Below are 24,482 nucleotides of genomic sequence, written 5' to 3'. Positions count from 1 at the left end.
AAAGAACATATTATACAGTGAATTTTACACAATGAAATAAACTTTGAAACTGTATTCATGGTAAGATCCCAAGAAGACGGTAAACTAAAGGAATTCTGAGCAGAAAATCGGGCACCGTCTTTATTATCTTTTGTTTTCCACAGTTGTCCACAGTGAAAATATTAAGGTGGTTAGTTACTAAATCCACCTGTTTGCCAACACATTGCCGGATTTATGTAACGTCTGTGGAAATAAATTGTATATGTAAGTAACTACAGACGTGTGTGTTTGTTCCTGGTCCCTGCCTGCGATGGCAGATTGGAAAGGTAAACCGCTGTAAGCTGATGTGTGCAACGCTGCTTTGTTTCTTATTAATGTGGGGGACACAGGAGCTGTCAATGCTGCTGTTCCGCTGCTGGTGAAATAATAATGAGTGTGTATAACGGAGCTGAGCCAGTGTGGTTTACAGCTCTGTTGCACTCGGAGGCGAAGCCAGGATACGTTGAGCACCGACTGGCTGCTCATCATGTGTGTATCAGAGATGGAGGCAGAGCAGGAGGCTTCGGCCATCACTGGAGGAGGGAAAGCTAAGAGACGGAGGTGAGATTCATTTTCGAATGTTTGCTTCGGAACTGTTCCGAGAAGCCGTTACTTTTCGATGTCGCTCAACTAAACCATCTAAAAACTCAGGAAGTAAGAATGATATAATCAGCCATCGCGTTATCAGCTGTGGATTTAGGTTTAAACTCATGCTGTCACCAGTGACACTTGAATTATGCCAAATAGTTAAATTAATAAAAATGTTTTATAAATTACTAGTACTGCTTCCCAGTAGTTAAAAAAGAAATGTTATAAGCCAGACCGAAAGACAAAAACACAACGATAAAAGCAAATAGATTTGTTTGATAAAGACTGATCAATGTAGAAAAAGCTGTTCTTCTCATTTGAAAGTTAAACCACATGGCTGAAAGAATTTGTGGATTATTATTCCCAGTAAGTGGAACTGTTGGTAGGGCCGAAGGAGAATTTTAAGAAGTTATTTTGGGCCCTGAAAAATGTCCAGGGTGTACCCTGCCTCTCACCCAATGGCAGCTGGGGGTGAGTGGATTTACTGGGTATTAAAAAAGAAAAAGGATGGATAAACTGCTTATTTGAGAAGATGGTAGACGCACTGTTCAATAATGTGTGTGTTTGTGTGTAGCAATGTGTTACTTTCGATGTCCAGAAGAAGTCAGGGGTGAGCGTTGCGTACGTTTGTGTTCCAACCCCTTCGGGACGTCTCTGGGAAAATTCGGGGCCCCGTTACACGTGTGAGACTGACATGTCGGATCATTTTCTCATAGTCGCACAGCCAAAAACAGGAGCTGGCCCCTGCTGTATGAACGTCTCCATGAAACAAGTAGCTCAGGGCTATTTTTCTCTGCGTATATGCAGACTTTCTGTTGAAATTTGTTTACAGGAAATTTAAATTCCTTGAAACTTGAAAAAGACTGTGACAGAAAGATGTTCTTCTATTGCTGTGTTACTTAATAAATTAATTAACAATCTCAAAGAATACTCAAAATTACAAGCGGTCAAACGCTAAAGTTTTGTTCATTTTATGTTGCCAAAGGTGGTGGTGACAAACAGAATGTTTGCAGGCAACGTTTCAGCAGACATACTGCACTGAAAGCCAGTCTCTCCTTGAGGAAACTGTTCAAGGTAGAAACAAGGTCGCTCGGACGTCACCTGCTCATCGCTCTCCAAAGGTGCAATTTTAAATCATGTGAGGAGGTTAGTTGAATTCTTATTGCTGATACTAAAATTGGATCAAGGAAATTCCACGACAAAGTGACTCAAACTCTGAAGTCTGGATTCATCTTTTTACTTGTCAGAGTGTGAATTTGTGCCTTTTAAGTGTGCTGTTTGAGATAAACCTAGGCTCTTATATCTGCATATTTAGAATATGCACTCACAATGATCGGCCACAACTTTAAAATCATTCAAATCGTGCATACAAATGGACTGAACTTCCAAACTTTCTATGAAACCCTTTTCAGTGTGTATCATTCAAACGAACGCCACACGCCAGTGACAGCAGACCAGATTGGGCTCTCTGGTTAACCGAGCTGCTCTTTGACGTGTTCTTGAGTTATTCCTAAGCAGTTTTTATGGTGTGTTGCTGTATAAATTGATCAGAGTGACACTCACATTTATGGCGGGACTCTCGGTTTTTAAAGCAGAACTTTGCATTGTAATGATTGGTGTTGTTCACTTCCTCGGTCAGTGGTATTTATTTAGTATGTCGCTTTTATCACTGCTTATATGAAAATAGAGGCGTTACGATGTGTGAATGTGTTTGAGATTTTTGAGAAAAGCAGAGCAAGAGCTCACGTGTGCCAGGACCTTTGAGCTTGTATTTATATTTATTGTACAGCATAAACAGTGTAGTTGCTGGAGAGGCCTTTACAAGCTGAAACCTAATATCCTCAGATTGTTTGATTTTACTTTCTCAAAACTTGTGTGAATGTGTCGAGGGTTGTTTTGAAGTACACGGCATCGCTTGTACCCATCTCTTATGCTGTCGTGACTAAGCTGGCACGCAGTGGCTATAGATTTATTTTCTATAAAAAGAAAACTTGACCGTGGCTTTCCTCTTGTGTCTGAGTGTGGCTGTTTGTGCTTTTCCACATGAGCTCACGGGCTTATGATCGGCTGAACTTTGGAATTTCAGCTTTAGAGCAGGGCTTGATGTTCTCGCTGAGCAAACAGATCAGGTATTAGAGCTTCACCCTCCTGTAGATATTGAATGCCTCTCACTCTGTCAATATTTAACTGGAGCTCTATTTTTGGGAATTCCCCAGCTCTGTTTTGTGTATGCAGGGTTGTCTTCAACGCCACAGCGAGAATAGCAATTCATCTTGAGCACCCTCTTTTTTTTTTTTTTTTTTTTTCTTTGTCATTGTCAAAGAAGTGCTTCAGCTATGCCTAAAATGTGCACTTTTAAGTGATCCAGCAGTCCGCTGACATCTTACCATTCGACATCGTCAGTCCCCTAAGAGCCAGCATCCACCGCCATCTGCACCGTGACTCGTTTAAGTGTCATTTCACGCCATTTATAGGCAGTGTTTGAATGCCTCTGCCTCCACTTCACTCTGGGATACCATCCCTCCTCCACTGGCAGGGTCCCCTGCTGGGGTGTGGCTTGAGGACAGAGACTGGACAATGCTGCCCTAAAATCCCAACCCCCCACACTCCATGCAACATTACATTCCTGCTGCCCCACCCCATCATCGTTTTCCCCAGAGGTTTGGGCCTGAATCAAGAACACTAGGGAAGCATCTGTTCCCTAAGCATTTCCTCTCAGCCGTAAGTCTCCCTCTGAATCAGCCTTTTTTTTTTTTTGTTTCCCCTCCTTTTGTCACGGTCAGTTTCAGACTTTGCCACAACCTCGTACACGCCACCATTTTTTTTTCTCTTTCTTTTTTGTCAGTCTAACTTTCACTGTTTTTTTCCTGCTCTGTGTGTTTGTGTGCAGGTGAGAAGCAAGAACCAGAGACCAGATCCCACCGTGCAGACCTCTGAGATGCTCAGAAACCACCGAACAGGTCAATACAGGCTCTGCCACACTCACACAGACACGAAAACTGAAGACTGAAAAAAAGAAGGCTGAATAAAGTGGGGACTTGAGCACACTGAAAGGAAAAAGTCAGAGATTGTGAGAGACATCTGATGACCTTTTGGAGAAAAGAAAGAGCACTTCTTCAGACTTTCTGGCTCTGCCCTTTAGATTGTTTTTGTCGTTGCCTTTCATGTTCAAATTTCAATTGTATTTAACCCCCTTAACATCAAATTATTAGCCTGGCGACGCCATCCTACGTACTTCCGCCCAAAGATTTTGGCTCCGCACATAGTCTGGCCAAATCCCCCTACCTCGGTTCGCTCGGTGTTTTGCCAATCAGCAAACAGTTGCGAGTGGTGACGCAGAACTCACGCGCGGAGTCCATTGTAGTCCATGTAATTGTAGTTCAACCGCAGCGGAAGTAAACATGGCGACGGAAGAACGCTAGAAGCTATCCATGAAGTTGTCTCAACTCTGGAGATCATTACACAATTAAAACAAGAGCAAGAGGAATGCCTCGTCAATTTTGTTAGGGGCAAGGATGTCGTAGCTCTCCTTCCAACTGTCTTTGGGAAAAGTTTGATTTATCAAATGATACCGGTATAATGAAAGCGGATGTGGGAAATGTGATTCGCGAGCAAGCATGAACCTCGCGCATAACCTACGTCCTTTCCAAACATTACTGATTGGTTAAGGGAACTCCAATGAATTTAAGTTGCTGAGTAAGGTCCCACCCTCCATGGAAACGGATTCCTCTTGGGTTTTCCCAGACTGTTTGACGGAGTCAACAGTCGGCTTTCGCCCAGGCTAACAAATTATTGGTTTGATTTGAGATTTGACTTGGAACAGCATCAACAGAATTGCTGTTGAATGTTCACTAGTTTTTCACTAAGTGAAGATGCAGCTGTAGAGCGCAGTTACACTTGGAGGTAAAAATGGAAGGTCAAAGCGAAAAATTCACGATCACAGTTGTATCCCAAAAGTTCTTTTAACAACAGGAACAGGTTCTGAATGATTGAGAGAAAAGTAATCGGAAAGAGGGTTCAAAGACACTTGCTTTCATGTCTATATTATGTCATGTTTATGATATGCTAAAGAGTTTGCTTTCAAAGTGATGTAAAAAGCCTCAGCACTCTGTTAGATAGTTAGCTAGCAACAAAGGTCAAACTCAGCACTAGTTTTGGTCCACTGTTTATTAAAATGGCAAATATACAGGATTCATATTTTGTAAATCGTGACATCAGTTTTGCTTATAAACTGTTTACCAGTGTTATGACGACCATGTATATTGTCTTTGAGGACGGTGGAGGAGAAAACACCAGCCATCAGACTTTTGTTGTATTTAATTAAAGGAAACCCATTAGTTCCAAGTGTAATATTTGTCTTTCCTACTTTACTATTCACGTTTGCTGCCTTTCCTTTTAACTATATCCTGAAACTATAGACAAACTGTTGTTGCTTTGACTCTTGGGCTACACAGGGTGCATTTTGTTGTGCCGCCACACGTGACCATAAGGCGAGATATTTTGAACTGTAGGCACAGTGAAAGACTGCACACACTAATGTTGCATTGAAATGCAAATAGCCAATGCAGTATACAGCCTACAGTCGTGTCACAATTGGAAATGAGCAGAACCGATTACCGATTTGGTACAAAGGGATTTTCTCTTGTGCAGAAACTGTCTGTCCTACTTACAGAGACGCCACAGCAGCCTAACCTGCTGTGCACAGCTGGTGCCGCTTTGAAATATATCCCCCCTCCTCCATCTCCCCTCCTCTGCTTTCATCTTCATCCCTCTTTGCTCCTCCCCCCCCGAGTCCTCTCAGAAAGCGCCGCCCTCGAAGCCCCCATCCTCCCTCCTCCTCATCTGCTCTGTAAGCAGCGTCCTTGCTGCGTCAGACACTTCCATTCATGAAAAGCGTGACGTGTACAGGTCTTTAACGACCCGGTGACGATACATGCCGCCCACCCACTCACAGCACAGGTGCTGCGGGAGTTAGAGGAATGTCTGTGTCCCTCTGTCCCTGCTTTTCTTGCCGTTTTTCCCCGCTTCATGACCGTCAGCTCAGCCATCCTGACCAGGGTTTTATCTTTTTTCCTTCATCCCTGCCTCAGAGCTAAGAGAGGACCATGAATCTGAGCTCTGTCCTTTGTGAGTAATCTCTTGATGCTGTGTCTTTGTCATTCATCTGAGTGGAAGCTGTGTGATGTGGAGGTACCTCTTCTTTTCCTCCTTGTTTTTATGATTTGTCTCCACTAATAAGCAGTTCATCTTTTGTATCCGTCACGTGTGTGCAAAAAGTCATTTTCTTCTTTTGTTTAGTTTTTTATCCGTGCTGTTTGCATGTGAACCAGATGTCGGTGTTTGTTCAGCAGTGCTGCAGGAGTGTGTTGAGCAGTCGTGCGTTGGTGTGTGCAGGCGCTATTTTAGGCTCAGCAGTGACGCTGCTGCTGCTTTTTGATGCAGTACATCTCTGTGCCCTCTGAAGGACAGGTGTAGATGTACGTAAGGTAACACAGCCCCCCCACCCCCCTCTGCTTTTAATTTATGCAACCAAATGAATCAAGCGGACCCTCTGGGGATTGGTAGTCAGAGATGACAGGCTTTTCTGGGACACACATGTTTTTCCTGTACAGCCACGAGCAGCTCTGAATGTGCACAAACGCAAATCACACTGACTTTTTATCCACAGTCTCTTGCTTAACCTAAATTCACCCCGTCGTTTTTTATGTCCCTCTGCCCGCTTTATCATCTTTGACTTTCCTCCCACCTCTGTGCATCCTCATCCATCTCTTAATTTGCTTGGCAGCAGGGAAGCTCAGAGTGTGTCCACCTCTGTCCTCTGCTACTAAGCATGTTTATGTAACTGTACAGGAAGAATATCCAGCAGGCAGGCTTTAGAGGAGAGGAAGAAGAGGTGGGGTGGAGCAGTGGGGAGATCCATCCATCCATCCTCGTTTTCCATAGAGCATTTTCAAAAGATTGCAGCATAATAATGTCTTTCTGAGGTTTGACTCCATCGTGGCTGACTTATGCTGATGGGTTAGGTTTACTTTTGAGGCTTGCATGTGTGCTGTGTTTGTGTTGTTTTTTTTTTCTTTCTCTTTTAAGAGCAAGTAGGGATAGTACAAGGCCAGGCGCTAACAGTAGCCACTAATGTGTATTGATTTGCAGGCTTTCTGCTATGGCATAGTCTGTCTTTAGGCAGGAGAAAAATCATCAAGTCCAACACCCACTGGCTCCCATTTGGGAGGGTCCACTTTTTTCTTTTAAATCTCTCTTGAGCTTTGTGTATTTCCATATTCCATCCATTAAAAGAGACTGGTTGTGGTATCAGTCACAGCCAGTCTCTTGCAATATGCATGTTTGTCTGTCTCTCTCCTTGTTGTAGGCGGGCCAGTTAGGCAGTCCCTATTAAAAGAGCACAAGGGGAATTGTTGTGGCAGCAGCTGCTCTGTTGCGCTCTGTTGTATGTGTGTTTGTCTATGTGAGAGTGTGCTGCTGTCTCCTGGTCGTGCAGGGCAGACAGGCCCAGTTCACATGGAGCCGGCTCCTCTTGTGTCCTTTGTTGTCACTTTGGGAGTCTTTCCCGTTGGAGCAATGGTCGGTACAGCAAAGTGCCGCAAGCAGCCACTGTAGCTGCAGAGTAGCAGCTTCTCCTTCTCTGTTTATGTGCGTCCCATTCATGTTTCTCTGCTTTCGGTTTTTCTTTTGCCTGCTTGAACATTGTCTTCAATATCGTCCTCATTCCGCATCTTCCTTGTGCTTCCCTGTTACTCTAATCTGCTTGTTCTTGTTCCACATCTCCTTGGCTCCACCTTCATGTTTTGTCTAGCTTAATTCATCATGTATCCAGACAGATCTGGTCAGGATTCATAAATAAAGCTCTATAAAGCTGTTTTGTGCGGCATCACCAGAAGCAAAGAATCAGCTTGATTCAAATAGGCTGATTTCTTGTGGATGATGGTTGCAGATTTTTAGCCTGTGTGCCCTGGTTGCAGCACTGATTGCAGCCTCTCTGAGAGGCAGGGGAATGAAGCTGGAGGGAAGAGTGTGTGACGTGTCTGTGGCGCACACTATTTCCTTAGTTATTTATTTTCTCCGATTCTGGCTGGTACCAGCTGAGGCTATTTGAGGCACAAGTTATGTGTGTGTTTGGAGTGCTAATGATTCACTGCCTCTCTGTATCTGACATTTGGTGGTTTCCTTCGGGAGTGTGAACTTAGTTCGTTAAACTCCCTGACAAACTGGTTTTACTCACTCTTTGATGCAGAGCTCTCCCGTCAGCCCTATCTGGCAGTTTCATTCACGCACCTAACTTGTCTGCTCTCATCCTCTCTCAGACATAATCCAGTCTCCACAACAAACACCCCGTACAGCACACAGTCCCACCTGGCACTTTCCCTGTGGCTGCAGCCACAGCTTTGACCTTGTTTCTATTTTCCCAGCAGGACCAGTCAAACCCTAAACTGGCAGGTAGACAGGCAATGATTATTGCTCTGTGACTTGCTTTCTTTTCTAGCCATCACTGGATATTTAAGTCGGCCTAGGTGAATCATCACAGGGAATCAAAATATGATGGAAAAAAAGGATTATAGGGAGTTGTCAGCTGTGAGATGGCAGATGCCTGAATGCTTTGCCAGATTTGGTTTATTTTCCCCACTACTGCTGTCCCCCACACCAGCAGAAGATTACTTTCATCCACCTACATCAGGCTGTCCAGTCCCCTCTGGCAGGACTCGTGGCAATGGTAGAGGGAGAAAGCTCGTTTAGACACTGACCCACATACAGAATCAGCAGAATCACATTTTTTTAGATTTCTCTCTTTGATATTCTTAGCTAAATATCTTCTAGTTTTGTCTGCTTCAGCGATAACAAAGGCACCAGCAAAAACAAAGACATCTGTGAATGTCATGTTTGCAGATTCTGTTTTGAAATATTGTTTGCACACATAGCGAACACTGGCCATGAAAGTCCATAGTCTGTGATGACTGGGGGAACGATTACAGATATCAGAGTTCAGCTGTTCAACTATCACCCAGAATAACCGACTCTCACATGCTCAGTGGTGGCCAGCCCCTGCTCTCACCATCTGCTTTTCACCTTGTTTGTTTCAAGAGAGGAGGTCAGGAGGGATGGAAAGGTTCTGGCACAGATATTTATCTCTCCTCCCAGAAATGATGTCGCCAGACTGAGTGAAAAAGACGTAACTCTGGTTCTCTGTGCTGCAGTCTGTCTGCCTTAGTCAGATTATCTGAAAGTTTGGCATAATGTCTGAAAATGTCTGAGATATTTACCTCTCTTATTTTGCAAGTGTAAAAGACATTACTCCACAATATTAAGGCTACATTATTGTTGTCATTTAAACAGAAAAAACTGTTGTGCTCTGCCTGTGTGACGGCCTCCAGTCTTTTGGCCTCTCCAGACCTGAGTGCTGAATGAGATTGAGTGTGACTACTAGCATAAGGTCAGGATGGATGCTGTGTTGACATGGTAACGTGTGAATGATGAGGTGGGATCGAGGCTAAATTGGTTCTTTGTTGGAGACGCAGCTGTCACCTGAAAGGAGGTTCCCACTGTGGGTCCCAGCGGGGCTTCTCTTAATGAGGAGCAGAGTGATGGAGACACAGATTACACTGCTGCTGCTGTGTTTCAGGGTGAGCATGAATGCTATGCGTCTGCTGATGTTAAAAGTGTCTCTGCTCCCACATTAACACTCACTGGAAGGTTCAGCTGCTGTTTATAAAGCTACAACTACCAACCTGGCATTTATGGAGTGATACGAGGAACTGCTTTCCCCGGTGGATTGCTGGGAGTAGTGGGATTATTGGATCGAGCCAGACACGCCCTGGGCGTATGTGCGTGCATGTGAGTGAGCATGTGAGTCCACTGAACCTGATCCCCCCTCTGCACCACCAGCTGCTGTGTGTACACACATACACACACACGTAGTGATACAATAACCGTAGCGAAAAGATCTTTCACTGCCAAAACTGCTGCATGGCTTTATGACCGCGGCTCCCTGGGAGAGGAGATCTTGTATCTCAGTCGGACCTTCCGGGGCTAAATAAAGGAAGTTTAAAAAAAAGTTTAAAATAATCAAATGGATACTGTAACTGTAAACTGACAATGTGCACACCCTAACATTGTGTTATCTGCTCTTGACGTGAAGTCACCTTAAGAGAGGCAAGAAATTTGAATATGAAAAAGATGAATAGAGGGGGAGGACTGAACAGGGTCTGTGTTTGTACAAGCATGTCTCTAGAGCCTTGTAGAGGGATTAAAGGATCAGCCCTTGATAACTTCTCCCTCTCTGTCTCTCTCATTTCTGGCTCTCTCTCTCTTTCTTCACATCATTCATTTTGTTTAATATGTGCATTGTGTTCTCCTCCAAACAAATTTCCACTTTTTGCCAACCCTTTCATAACATCAGTGGGACGGTCATTGTGTCCTTGTATGCTTTTGCGATCCCTTTCGGAAAGTCCTGTAAATAAATGACTATGTAAATGAAACCCTCAGTCCCTCTTGATCGGGCACAGACATTATTCATGGGAGTCTGCGCACATAGAGATCTTCCATTAGAGATTGTTGAAAGAGAAGAAGAGGTTTCTTTTTTTAAATTTTTTATTCCTGATGTCAAGACGTTGAAAGGCACAGCGTTTACTGTCAGGTTGTGCTCTGTGGAGACAAATTTAGCGTTTCAACCCTACGCGGTTGGCTCTTGGTGTGCATGTTGCGGCCTCACCGACCACGTCCACCCAACTGCAGCTGGCATCAGAAGCCCAGCTGTGAGAATTGTTTGTGAGGTGGAATTACAGCGTGGGACTGTGCTCGCACAGCTCGTTTGTCTCTGCTTTGGAGGGACGGATTTATTGGATACCTGAGAGAGCATTCTCTCCTTCCCCTGCACTCTCAGCAGCCTGCTTAGAGACAGGCCTGCATTATAGATGAGCTCCTGGCAGCTGCCACACTCTCACAGCGCTCAGGTTACCTCCAGTGGATCATGCTGATACAGTACATGCATCTGCACAAACATGCAGGCACCATCCATGTGGACTTGTGGCCTTGGATGCATAGGTTGTGGCTATAAACAGGTCTTGTTTGCGTCCTATCAGGAACTTTTATCAGCACAATTCCTGCTCTCCCCAGCTTCGTGTCAAAATCAAGTATCGTAAAAACATAAGAAATGCAGGGTTTGTATACATTATGGGGTTCGACATCCGCTTTGGATGTTGTGGCTTTCAACGCAAAGATAAGTCTATGAGAAAGCTCTGGCTTCAGTATTACATCATGCCACAGCTTTCTCTAACAGGGCAACATAAAACAAGTGTGTTTGGTCTGGGCAACACGAGTGTCCTCTCGTTTATGAAACTTCCACGTAACACCAAGCCAGCTCACGGCTCTGCCCCTCTGTCTCCGCCCCTGAGGACTTTGATATCTGGTTTGTGATCGTACACATTGTTTCTTACCGTGTCATCCTGAACTGTCTGTTTTCCGTTGCCCCCTCAAACTTGATTGGATTGCAGAGGTTATGTCCTCATGGGCTTAAAGAAAGGGGGGGGGCACATATGATTTCCAAAGCAATTGATTCACTCTTTTGTGCTTTTGTGCACTCTTGATTCTTTCTTTGGCCAAAATTTGCTAATGAGCCGAGTCAGACTGGATAAAGTGCCATCTGTTTGTCTTAAAGCTCTGTGTACCACATTTGCAGCGAATTGAAGCTCTTGTGAGAGTAAGCTCTGAGCAGTTTTGATTTTTGGCAAGTTAGTGTTGGAAAAAAGACACCCTGGCATGCAGCATCGTGTATCAATACGCCTCTCACGCACCACACACAAATGCATTATTTGATTAAAGTTAAATCAAAGTGGCTATAAAGTTAGGTAAGAGAGAGCTGCACTGTGTGGCAGTTTTCCTACTTACTTGTGTGATGTATTTTTAATTAACTATGTGATACAAATAATATCAATGAGTTGTATAACAAATAGAGATTTAGTTTATTAGAATTTCTTACTAGTGTGGATTATTTTGACTGAAATGTATATTCATACACTGTCCTGGTGCCACAAATGCTCATGTTAGCCTGAAAAGTGTATTTATTCCAGTTCAAAGGCTCCCCAACATGTACTTTTTCTCATGTTTTAGTATCTCACTACAACCTACTGCTTTTAGCAGCTCTGAGCTTAAAGCTTTTAAAAGATATTAACAAGACTGGATTAGAAGATATCTTCTTTTTTCTTTCAGGCCACTGCATGTTGGTATACAAAAATGAATCAAAAACTTTTCCGCTGCTGTTCACATTCAGCCTATTTGTGATGAACTATTTCTATAATCACACGTCACGCAGACCTTTCGCCGGCGGTGAACGTGAAGTTTATTAGTTTTGAGGGTTCGGTATGCATGACTAAATGAGCTTATGAGCTCTTTGTGAGCGTTGAGGTTGATTTCACAGTCTTTATGTTATCACGTGATCACACTTCCTCTCCTGGTTTGCCTGATGACACCTGAGCATATTTCTCATAAAGACTCTGAGACGTGAGCCAGAAGGTGGAGCTTGAGTTTATTATGATTATTTTGTTAAACCTCATTATCCTTGTTCATCCATGTGTAATATTTCACTACAGGTGAACATTCGAGGCGGACTGAACTCTCTTGCTGTGGTTGCTCATCCGTGTTTTTGTTTCAGGTTGTTGTGGACAGTAGTCTCGACTATGTTTGTGCAGCCCTTAAGATTGTCTATACATATATCAATAGACTTGAGGAACTTTCCTTTTGACATCCTGCATTTATTTCAAATGTTTTAATAAGTGGGATTATTTCCTCTGGTTAAATCTAGAAGATTTTAATCTCATGGATTATCCGAACAGACTCTTCTCCGACACCCTTACTGTGAATAAACCAATAACAGTGTCACAATACAGAATAGTACGTGCTGTGGTAGAGGATTGTTTTTATGTCCTTTCACTGAAACTGGCTCAGCAGTGTTTTGTGTAACTAAGAGACTAAGATGTTGAAGAAGGAAACCCACATATTTTCTGCTGCAGACGTGTTTTTGCTGCCGCCTTGGTTCAGCAGGCATAATGGACTGTGTGTGCCAGATGTCTCGCTCTCAGGCCTCCTAATACACAGCACAACCTTTAATCCCTTCCACAGTGTTACTGCTTGACAGAGATGATAGAAAAGAATTAAAAAAAAAGTTGTGTGTTTGTGTGAGTGCATGTGTGTGGTTTAGTCCAACTGTTTGCCATAAGTTTCCCAGAATTGCATTAGTTACCTTTACTCTGCAAAGTAATTTTGTCTCTCATGCACTGATTTGAAGCCCGTTTGACATCCTCCACTCTGCAGTGTTTGCACTCCATTGCTTAGAATAACAATCATTAATGTAATCCCTCTTGTTTCCACATCTATGAGAGGAAATAAGAAGATTGCGTTTCAGTTTGTGGAAGTGATGAGGTCCCTTCGTGACAACAGTTGTAATCGTGTCCGTTTTTCATTAAAAGTGACCACAGTACAGCCATCTAAATGGATTCCACTTAGCTTTTAATGTTAATGTGTACTTTTTAATTTTTTTTATTACTTCTTATTAATGCCTCTCTCTTTCTTCTCTCTTCTCGGCCTTCCCATTCTGCAGGTGATTTTAAGCATTCAGACAAACCAGTGCGTTAGGACGCATCCCTCCCATTGTCACTGGGCTGCCCATGCACATGCACGACACCATGGGTAGCTCCCCAGAGGTGCTGTCATGGACTTCCTGCCCTAGTTTGTTGGTGGGAAAGCTGAAAGAGGAGCTCAAACTCACCGTGGTTGGGGATGCCATGAAGAAATCCAACTCGCCCAACTCCCAACCCCTGCCTCCTCAGGCCCCTCCCTCCAATTTACCTCCTCAGATTATCACAGACCTCGCCCCTCCAACACACTTGCCCGTTCCTTTGCCGACGCCAGGCCAGGATGAGGACTCAGTGTTGGGGGGTATCAGCCCAGCAAACGTGGCCTTGAGCGTGGACTCGACTCGGAGCGAAGGCGGACACTTTGACAACAGCGTTCTTCAGCTACAGGAACAGGATCCGGACGAAGCAGTGTCACCAGCATCCTGCGAGCACGGCGGATGTGTCAGCGGCATGGATGAGCAAATGGGAGAGGGAGACTGTCCCGTGGACCACGGTGGGGAGGGAAGACCAAGTCACCCGCATCACCCTGATGACATCAAACTCCACTTTCAAAGAGCAGGGCCTGGGTCGGGAGGCTTCTTAGAGGGGCTATTTGGTTGTCTTCGTCCTGTCTGGAACATTATTGGGAAGACCTACTCAACAGAATACAAGCTGCAACAGCAAGGTAAGCTCTGGGTTGCATCTTTCGTCATCCAATCTGTCTAATAAACTAAATCCAGTGTGTGTTATCTCTAAGACTTCTAAGAAACAAACAAAAGATTCCCTCCTGTTTCCCTGAATGTACTCCGACACTGTAATTGAATATTCATTCTAGCTTGAGCGCATTACTGTTGGGAGTGAGACTGCACAGCTGTCAGCTTGAATTGAGGTCATGGTAAAGGTAGATTCACCTTGCTGCTGGGCTGCTTGGTCAGGCTTGACAGAGGCTACAGGATATGATCCTAGGTCAAACTCAACTGAGCTGGGCCTTGCTGTTGGTCAGCCCTGCAGTGGGCTTCAAGTCAAGGCAGCATAGCTTCTCTTCACCACTGTTTCCAAAAGCATGTAACGAAGATTAACCAGCATGAATAGCTCATTGAATATCTAAGTCGTTTATAGATGATTGTGTAGAACTTATGTTAAGAAATGTAAGATTTAAAAAAACAAAACAGCTTTTGTTGGTCAGGAAATGACATGTAAGTTCATCATCTGTAGGTATCCTTTTAGGCAGATATTTTTACCCTAATAGAGAGCCAGGCATGTTGACATTTCCTTGTGCTTGTAGTCTTTTGTGTTGTACCTTTATATCTGCCATTTAGGCCTAAGAGTGGTTGGCAAAAAAGCTTGTTCCTCTTACGGAGCAAAAGTGACACCACAGTGGATAGATACATGGATGCATGTTTGGACGATGATCAACACAAGGAACAGGGTGAAGTTATCACAGTGACAAAATGCATTTCACATGATTGCAGACATGTGGGAGGTTCCATTTGAGGAGATTTCAGAGCTGCAGTGGCTTGGCAGCGGTGCTCAGGGAGCCGTCTTCTTGGGCAAGTTCCGCTCTGAGGAGGTCGCCATCAAGAAGGTGCGAGAGCAGAAAGAGACTGACATTAAACCCCTGCGAAAACTCAAGCATCCCAACATCATCAGCTTCAAGTAAGTCTACAAGCAAGTCTACAAGCACTTCCCTTTGAGTGTTACCTGGGATTTGTTGTTAGTTTATAGAGCTCCGTGGGAGAGTACATTGTTGACAGATATTTGGTTTGTCTCATGGTCTACAAACATTTATTGTGTGTGTCTTAATTTCTCCCAGGGGTGTGTGCACCCAGGCGCCTTGTTACTGCATCATCATGGAGTACTGTGCCCAAGGTCAGCTGTATGAAGTGCTGAGGGCAGGGAGGAAAGTGACCCCCAGGCTGCTGGTGGACTGGGCCTCCGGCATTGCCAGCGGCATGAACTACCTACACCTGCACAAGATCATCCACAGAGATCTCAAGTCTCCCAAGTGAGAAGCACTTCTGCTAGTATTGTCAGATGGGAATATGGAAGACTTTCTTCAGTTCTTTGAAATTCTTACTCTGTACACAAACTTTGTTTCACCTTGACAGCTGGACAATCAGATCCTCAGATAAATGCAGAAATATGACTACATTGAAAGCGTTGCAACATGTAAAGCAAAGTTATTTTCTCTCGAGCATTGGGAAAGTATGTATACTTTCCTGGGGCATGACTGTTATTCCGCAGCACATGGAAGCCGTGGTCACGCTCTTCAAGCTGATCTGTAAAGCTGAGTGAACGAGCTCAGCAGTTTTATTTAAGTCGCCTTGGACCAACAATTTATCCTTTCAGCTCCGGATAGGACAAAATTACCTCAATTGCCATCCGTAGAGCTAATAAAAGCTAGTTGTCTTAATGTAAGAGTAAGACAGAGTGTTCTTTTTCATCCTGCTCTTCTTGTCTCTGCAGTCCACTCTCTGTAGCACTGTCTCTCTAATCAATATAATCATGCTGCAGCAGCACCGCCGAACACTATGTTTGTCAGCAGAATGATAGCAGGCTGAATGTGCTGGAAAGGTCAGTCTCATTCGGCTAATGGGGTGATTCAGAAACGCGTGTGTCTGTAAAAACAGTGGAGTGTGCCACAAAAAAAAGAGAAATACAGTAAAAAATCAGTAGAGAAAGTTCAACATCAGACTGAATCTGCTATCCTGGCAAGCTTTAAATGCCTGTGGGCTTTGGCTGCCTCTAAATCAAACTACACTGATCATAATGCTAACGAGCTGTTATTTTCTGTGTGCGCTTCAGTGTTTTGGTCACCCACAACGACACTGTGAAAATTTCTGACTTTGGAACATCCAAAGAGCTCAGCGACAAAAGCACAAAGATGTCATTTGCGGGTACGGTGGCATGGATGGCCCCGGAGGTGATAAGAAACGAGCCTGTGTCTGAAAAAGTAGACATCTGGTGAGTAGTAACATACCATTCATTAAAAATGATTAATCATTTATCAAGAAATGCATTGAACGTGCGGCTTGGTGTTTAGGCATCATAGGTGAAACTGAGAAATATGAGTCATCTCTCTGGTGATGATATTATTGTGATTAGATCTGTCTGTCCTAACCTAATGCAGGTCATTTGGAGTCGTGTTATGGGAACTGCTCACAGGAGAGATTCCCTACAAAGATGTAGACTCCTCTGCCATCATTTGGGGTGTCGGAAGCAACAGTCTTCACCTTCCTGTCCCCTCCACCTGCCCTGATGGGTTTAAGATTCTTATGAAGCAAACATGGTGAGTGTGGACCAGATATTAAAAGCAGCCACTTCGGTTTGGATGTTGTTCTTAAGTTGGTTTAGTGCTGTGTTTGTATATATGGATACATCCTAATTCCTTTACTTCTACATCGAACCATTTCTTGCAGGCAAGGCAAGCCCAGGAATAGACCTTCGTTCCGTCAGATTCTCCTACATCTCGACATTGCCTCTGCTGATATTCTAGGAACTCCTCAGGAGACCTACTTCAAGTCTCAGGTTAGAAGTAATACTGAGACGTAAAAATAAACCATCTTCACCTATTCACATACACCTATTTTCTAAATATGTGTTTTTTTCAGGTATGTGATTATTTACATGTTTTCTGTGGAGATTGTATTGCTTTCTCAGCCATAGCAATGACAGTCAAAAGGCTGACATCTATCCATATTACAGGCAGAGTGGAGGGAGGAAGTAAAGAAGCATTTCGAGAAGATCAAAAGTGAAGGCACGTGCATCCACAGGCTGGACGAGGAGCTGATCCGACGCAGGAGGGACGAACTCAGGTGTGTTAGCAAAGAGAGGGTTGAAGAAGGTGATAGTAAGCATGTTTTCTGTTGATAGAAGCTGATGAGACGCGTTGTTGAATTTAATTTGGCGACTTTTTTATCGAACCCTCAGGCATGCACTGGACATCAGGGAGCACTATGAGAGGAAGCTGGAAAGAGCCAACAACCTCTACATGGAGCTCAGCGCCATTATGCTGCAGCTGGAAGTCAGAGAGAAAGAACTTATGAAGTATGTAGACACATTCATTACAGCAGACATTGCTTTCCTTAACTGAAATCCTTCTCATTTCCTCTTTAGCTGAATTTACCGGACTGTACTAGTGTTTCCTCCTTCAAAAAGAGTCTTCCAGTGACAAATATTTTATTTCTAGATCATTTGCAACACAGCTGAAAGTTTGTTTTGATTCACTTTTAACAGGAAATATTGGTCTTTTTTCAATTAGATACTCTATTTAGTTTCATTTTGTCACATCATAGGTTTTTTTAAACCTATTCTTTTTTCATTACTCCTCAGAATTTTGTTACGCGTCCTATTTTTTTGTTTTTTTTCTCAGAAAAAGGAAAAATAAACAACAGTGAGGTCACAGTATTTACTTTACCATGCGTCTGTTTCAGAGATATGCAGATGCTTGATTTGTCGAGACGTGGCTTGAGTAACCTCTTTAAAGGTGAATGAGAATGATTGTCGCCATCATAATAAACCAAAATAATTTTGCCATTTCTGCAGGAGAGAACAAGCAGTGGAGAAGAAATATCCCGGGACCTACAAACGCCACCTGGTCCGACCCATCGTCAGGTCCAATGCCGTTGAGAAGCTCATCAAGAAAAAAGGAAGCATCTCCCACAAACCTGGAATGCCTTCTGCCAAAAGGTCTGAACTTCAGCTATACGACCTTTTAATCCCTGTTGCAAACATTCTGAATCTGTTTGCATTTGTGTGCAATTCTAAATGTCATGACGGCTTTGGAGGACAGTCAAATATGGGGACTCGTGAAAGCACCGCCCAAAGTTCTAAACACAATCAAAAGCGTACAAGTTTTTCATTTCTGCTCGCACCCGAAGCAGAAAGTACATCAATTATTTCGGTAAGCTGTGTAACATTACTTTCTCGTCTTTCCTTTGGCCAGAAATCTATTCTAGTGAGAGAAAGTGGTGGCTGTTTCATGCTGGCAGGTGCAAAGACATAAAGAAGAAACTTTTGTCCAAGTCATTAACCCATTAAGATTGGATGCAACATGTGGCAGTGTCCGTGCCATGTATAGAAGGCGCTCAGTTCTAAATGATTTTATTTAAGAGGGCTATAGTCATGACTGCAGTTATGTTTTTCTTGGACATTGTCTGTTTTGGATTTATGACGTCCCAGAAAACTTTAAAGTTGATCGGAAGTGCTTAACTTGAATGTAGGTTCAAGGAAGACTATTTGTCTTCTATTTAAGCAAAAGACAACCAACTCCTTTGTGTTATTGTGACCAAAAAGTAAAGACCCTGTAGTATTAAGTTCTGAAAATTTAATCAAAGGCCAATAATGTTGAGATATTGTAAATCAATGTTTCCTAAGTATGACCATGCTCCCGAGGACGGCCGTTAAACTTGAAGCACACAATTTCTTTGAACTTAGTTCCCTTTTTTCACCTGCTTTATACAAGAAACACAAATTATTTATATATTTCATCTGGATTATATTGTTTTCTACAAGCTGTTTTTTCTAGTTTTCACCTGATCGAAAGTCAATGTCAGGAGAAGAAATGCTTTTGGGATCAAACTTAGAAAACAGATCACGGAAAAGGGAAAAACGTTAAAGGTTCTCTCACTTGCCTTTTAGGGCCTCCAAATGTATCCAGCAACACTTCCCAGTGTAATACGCATCAGTTATTGTATCTAATTGAAAATTTCCACGTGAAGACAAAGTGTATTTCTTTCAGGCCGGACTTGCTGCGCTCCGATGGCATCCCCAGCGTTGACTCTCTCCCCTCCCCCTCACCACTGTCAGCCAGCCCGAAGGTCTCCACACCCCCCGGCAAAACCCGCTACAGAAGCAAGCCTCGCCACCGCCGCGCAAACAGCAAAGGGAGCCACAGCGAGTTCAACGCCGTGCTGAAGCCTGTTGTTGGGGCACTGGAAGACACTCAGTCTTTGCAGGACCAGCAGTTCCACCATCACCACCACCATCATCACCATCCACAGGCTGATGGGCAGTTTCTCCCCTTGAAGGGCCGCGAGGAGGCCGTCGTCAACTGTGCCAACAACCTGCGGTACTTTGGCCCCGCTGCTGCACTCCGCAGCCCTCAGACTGACCACCTGCAGCGGCGCGTTTCCGGCTCCAGCCCTGACCTCATTTCCACAGCTATGGATGCAGACACGCGACAGCAGACTACGTCCACCGGCGCCAATCCCATGTCAGGTGCTGGTTCTTTATGTCCCTGCTGCCAGGCTCACCCCTTCCCCGGCTGCCTTCACTGTCAGGAGACCCCTCCCACGCTAAGCCACCCAGAGTTGCCGCACTACTCGCTTCGCAACACCCAAGAAAGCACCCAGTCTTCTTCAGGGGCACCCAATAAGATTGAAATTGCAGATGGAGAGGGCACAAAGAAGGCTGAACCACCGGAGCATGATCCAAGCCAGCAGACACACACCCTGCCCTCTGCTCTACCCCGCACCCTCAGGCCACTCAGGAAGGTGAGCGCTGCTTACAGCTGTAAACCAGTGGATGTGTGGTCGCCGTTTGTGTTTAGGAAACTTTCTTGTCGATTGACAGCCCTTATTGCTGCTCTTGCAGGGTGGTGATGAGTCATCTGAAGAGGAAGAGGGAGAGGTGGATAGTGAAGTCGAATTTCCAAGGAGACCGAGGTAAAATTCATTTAGGTCATTTAGTTTGCAAATTTGTCCTTTTTAGTGTGTGATAACAGTCTTAAGTCAAAAATATAATGATCTTTTCCACATCTGAACCAAATTATGTCTAAGTTCCAAATATAGCGAAGCAAGTATGACTCACTCTCAGTAGCACTGAATTCATGAAATATTCTGCCTCATCACAGACCTCATCGCTGTATGAGCAGCTTCCAGTCCTACTCCACCTTCAGCTCAGAGAACCTGTCAGTGTCTGACGGCGAGGAGGGAAATACCAGTGACCACTCACACAGCGGACCCCTGGAGAGGCTTAGTGCCAGTCAGGAGGAGCACCTGGATGAACTGCTGTCACACACACCAGACATCCCTATTGACATCTCCACCCAGTCAGACGGCCTCTCCGACAAGGAGTGTGCTGTGCGCAGGGTGAAGACACAGATCTCGTTGGGAAAACTTTGCTCAGACGAACACAGCTATGAGGTCAGTGAAATTTCCTTCATTCAGTCGGTCCATCGCTTTAACTCCGCTTTAATTCAGCTCGGGGAAAAGTTCCAATTTCCTAGAAACACTTAAAAAGGACCTGTCAGATTTATTTGCTCATTTTTCCACATAGGAACCTGATTGGGCTTGAAGTAGGCCTATTTGGCTGTGTATGCAGTTAAAGTCTTAAGAAAGACTAACTTTATGAAATCTAGATAAGAGTAGATGATGCAAAAGAAACTTGTACAAAGGTGAATCGTTTGCATCTAGTTAAAGATGGCTCAAAGGCTAAGTTTCTTATCAACACTGTGATATCCGTAAAGTTATCTTCCTAACGATGCAATAAATAATCTATGTACATATAATCTAACAAGACCAACTACCTTTGGGCTACGTTGTTTTTATTTATCACAAAATTAAAAAAAAAAAAAAAAAAGCACATAAGTATGGACAGAAGCTTATTTTTAATTCTTATACATTTTTTCTTGCATTTTAATACCACTCCTGACGATGGATGTAACGTTTCACTGTGTTTTCTCCTTTTGCCATCAGAACCCGCTGCAGTTCGGGGACTCGGACTGTGATACGTCAGAGGCAGAGTGCTCTGATGCCACCATTAGAAACAACAAAGTCGGGGCTCCATCCTCGTGGTGAATCTCGCTGCGTGGTGCGGCTCTGTTTTTGCCTGGAGGCCGCCATGTCCCGCGTACCAATTTTGAGGCTTCATAGAAAACACAGCAATAAGAGGACAACATTGTAAACTAAGATCTCCCCAAGGCAAACTCCCTGAATTATCCCCTCCACCCAAACCCCACCCTTAATGAAACCCCACTGCCTCTGATCTAGCACTGCATCCAGGCAACCCATGGCAGGGATTCCCCTTTTGAATGATAATGTACAGTAGATAGTTTAACATTCTTAATTTATTTTTGTTTTGAAGTGAAATTCAGGACCTCTGTAAATTCTCTGATCTGAGCAGAGGAAAAAAAATAAAAAATAGAGCGAGACTATGACTTCAGGGTGGAGATGACGACGAGAGAGAGAACGTGTTGCAGCACTTCTGTATCTGAGACTTACAGCTGGCAGTGGGGAATTGCATAACTGCAATAGACGTGCATCACTACGAGCCTTTATCTGGCTGCAGTCGTGTTCAGCATCTCACTTTGAGGAGAATCCGCAAAAAAACAAGCAATCTCTCTTACTGCAGTTTGACAAACCTGGTTCATATAAGTTTACAACGCAGAGACCCGGTAACCCCACCTTCTCCCCTTCCATCCTGTCCTCACTGTGGGAATATTATGAACACCAGCATGAACAGCCCGGTTCGCAGCCGGACTCCCCCATCCTTCCTTAACCTGCAGTATGCGTGTCGTCATCAGGATCCCCACATAGCTGTCAAAGCATGCCTGCGCGGCTCGCAAAAATGCAAAAAGCTGCCCGAAGACTGCATGAAGCGGACAAGCTAGCAGAGCAGCACAGATGAAGACTCCACTGACAGCTAAAAACTAGAAGAAAAAAAAAGATCTTCCTCTCTTCTCATCCTTCTCTTTAAGACACGTCATCAGCAATCAGATGTCACAACCAGAGTCGTTGAGTGAGTTCAGTGTGTGTGTGTGTGTGCGCGCGCGTATGTGAACTCTAAGCTCCTTCCGCATCGTTAGACATTACAGTTTCAAGTCTCATCTCAGGATTGTTCAAGGACTGTGAAACTGGACCAATTGTTGTATGAAGGAAAGTTCTTCAAGTGGCACTTGTATGGACCGTGCAGGAATATTTAACAAAGCCTTGATGTTCAACCCTTTGTCGTTGTAACGGACATGTAGATGATTTAGTTCCAATCCAGGTGCAGTGTCCCTTTTCTTAAAAATCACTCGGTGCTGCGAGTTCCATATACCATTTTCTAGCAGGGTAATTTATACTGTCTGGTACAAAGTGTCCAAAAAGTCTAAACATTGTCTGTGCTGTAGTAAATAGAACAGCAATAATATACAGTAGGTTGACTCTCAGGGGAGAAAGGAGGGGCTTGCTCAGGATGGGGGATGTCTAGCTGGCTAGACACAGCCACAGTGGCTGTTGGCTAGAGAAAAGCATCAAGTGGCTTTATTTTGAATTTGTCCCATTTTTTTTTTTGTGAACTTGCCTTTGTTGGGTATGATGCTCAGGTTTTGTGTTGCTGTTTGAAAGCAATATATCAACAGCCACTAGATGGTGACAGTTACACAGACTTATTTTGCCTTGCAAATATGTAAATTCCTGGCCTAATCCCCCCTTTTTTTCTATCCAATGTAATTTCACTTTCATCCTCCCTGTGATCAAGTGAATCTTAGAATCCCAGCAATATAACTATTTTTTTCATCTGCTTGTCTTTGAAGAGGGACACTGCATCTGCGAGAGCTTTTTTTTTTTTTTTAATTGTCTAATCCCTTTTTGTCACCCACCTTACTGATCTCGTCAGCCAGGGTTGAATTTAACAATAACAATGTCGCAATGTCAGCTCAAGTGCGTGTGAGGCTGAGATTCTGCGTGAGGAACATAAGCCAGTGACAAGGCCACGGAGCACGAAGCTGCTCTGGGTTTTCAGCAACCTCATCACAGTGTTAATCCTGTATATAAACGTCTGTAAATGTAATGTGACACGTTTTTTGTCTTCTCTCGTTAATGTATCGCACGGCTCTTATGACCAGCCGACGGGTTGAAAACGAGCAGGAAATTCTTACATCAGTATTGAACACTAAAAGGGGGGGGGCGGGGGTGTGACTCAGAAAAGCAAGCGGCACAAGGTGAATCTAAAATTTGTACCGATGGACAAATTACAGCTTGCTTGAGAGCTCTGAAAAGGCTGCTCCTGGAAACGGGGGCAGCTTTTCCAAAGCGTCCCCTCTACCTTCTTCACTCTTGTTTACGTATATATGTGAAATAACCTTGTGTAATTTAATGACTGGGTGGTCTGATCAAGCTTTTAATAACACTGTCCTTCTGGCATTCATCCTGTGAAGTACGATTGTTGTGAGATTTTAATTTAATTTTGATTTTTTTTCTCCTTTTTTTAAAAATGTTTTCTTTCTTTTGTAGCTGGCCTACATGATTGTTGAATTAATTTATTTGAAATGATTGGTCAGGAGTAGTGTTCTTTATAATTTCAGGCAGCTTCAGAAATGTCATGACCAACAGTTTTTGCCTGAGAAGTATTATGTAAAAGGAAGCACAATGAATTGGTGTGGGAAGAGGACAGTATTTGTATGGTGGAACAAAAGCATTGTCATATCATTTGACCCTGCGGGGGACCATTCATCGTTTAGATTCTCATTGCAGTTGAGGTATTAAATTAGGGCACATACAGAGTTAGCAACATCAAGTGTTCTTAAGGCTTTTTCATCTCACCACAGGCTGTTAGGAGTCGGTGCTGCCACAGCAGGGTGAATGAGATGTGAAGCCTGTGGGCACGTGTGAAGCCGATTTCTATACTTCTGCAGTGATCCCTTCCTTCATTTTTAATTAAAAAAACAACAACAATTACTTATACCTGAATTTCTGAAATCGTTTCTCTAACTGTGGACATCATCTTATGTATCAAACATCTGTTTCTTTGTAACTCATATTTCCAACTCCTTTTCCTGTTGAATGGCATTATGATCAACCAATCCTGTCAGTTTCCTGTATTATCCAGTGTACAGTGCAATGGGAGAATAAAATCAGAGCAAACAACTGCATGGAATAAATGCTGCTGTACTGTACCCAAAACTGTGGTCCGTCTCATTTGTTACCTCGAAGGTCTTTGTTTGATGTACTTTTAAACATTTGGATGGTGTAGTGGTAAAATTGCCACCTCTCATGTAGGTGACATGGGTTCAAATCCCCTGCATGAAAGGTACTACCTCCAGTATGGGTCCTTAGGCAAGACCCCTTTACCTTACCTGCCTACCTGCAAATCACTTTGGATAAAAGCGTCTGCCAAATACATAAACATGTATGTGGCTGGATAACATGATCACCGCCTTGAAATTGGTGGAAGATTGCTGAATCCCTATTTAATCCCCCTGAAATAATTTCTTAACTCTATATGAAATCCTCTCGGGATGATTAAAACGTTTAATTTCTCAGACACACAACA

At 43.7% G+C, this 24,482-nt stretch overlaps 1 protein-coding gene across 3 annotated transcripts in view; it reads left to right on the top strand.

Annotated features, from left to right (window-relative positions):
* map3k13 (mitogen-activated protein kinase kinase kinase 13) overlaps window positions 1–24,103 on the top strand; it is a 30,582-nt gene extending 6,479 nt beyond the window's left edge. The window contains exons 2-15 of one of the 3 annotated variants that reach the window (XM_075479797.1): window positions 3,497–3,566; window positions 13,211–13,911; window positions 14,699–14,882; window positions 15,040–15,231; window positions 16,032–16,190; window positions 16,357–16,515; window positions 16,646–16,754; window positions 16,932–17,041; window positions 17,157–17,273; window positions 17,772–17,915; window positions 18,967–19,720; window positions 19,821–19,891; window positions 20,080–20,371; window positions 20,924–24,103. In XM_075479797.1, coding sequence (XP_075335912.1) covers window positions 13,278–13,911; window positions 14,699–14,882; window positions 15,040–15,231; window positions 16,032–16,190; window positions 16,357–16,515; window positions 16,646–16,754; window positions 16,932–17,041; window positions 17,157–17,273; window positions 17,772–17,915; window positions 18,967–19,720; window positions 19,821–19,891; window positions 20,080–20,371; window positions 20,924–21,025 — 3,027 coding nt within the window. In that variant the 5' untranslated portion in view covers window positions 3,497–3,566; window positions 13,211–13,277 and the 3' untranslated portion in view covers window positions 21,026–24,103. Of the gene's footprint in view, window positions 1–3,496; window positions 3,567–5,577; window positions 5,734–13,210; window positions 13,912–14,698; window positions 14,883–15,039; window positions 15,232–16,031; window positions 16,191–16,356; window positions 16,516–16,645; window positions 16,755–16,931; window positions 17,042–17,156; window positions 17,274–17,771; window positions 17,916–18,966; window positions 19,721–19,820; window positions 19,892–20,079; window positions 20,372–20,923 lie in introns of those variants that run through there. The other 2 variants (XM_075479798.1, XM_075479799.1) reach the window with 2 other exon arrangements.
* The last annotated feature ends 379 nt before the right edge of the window (window positions 24,104–24,482 follow it).

Source organism: Odontesthes bonariensis, chromosome 12, assembly GCF_027942865.1.
Source record: "Odontesthes bonariensis isolate fOdoBon6 chromosome 12, fOdoBon6.hap1, whole genome shotgun sequence".
Classification (NCBI taxonomy): Eukaryota; Metazoa; Chordata; class Actinopteri; order Atheriniformes; family Atherinopsidae; genus Odontesthes; species Odontesthes bonariensis.
This window is presented reverse-complemented; position numbering and strand designations above follow the sequence as displayed.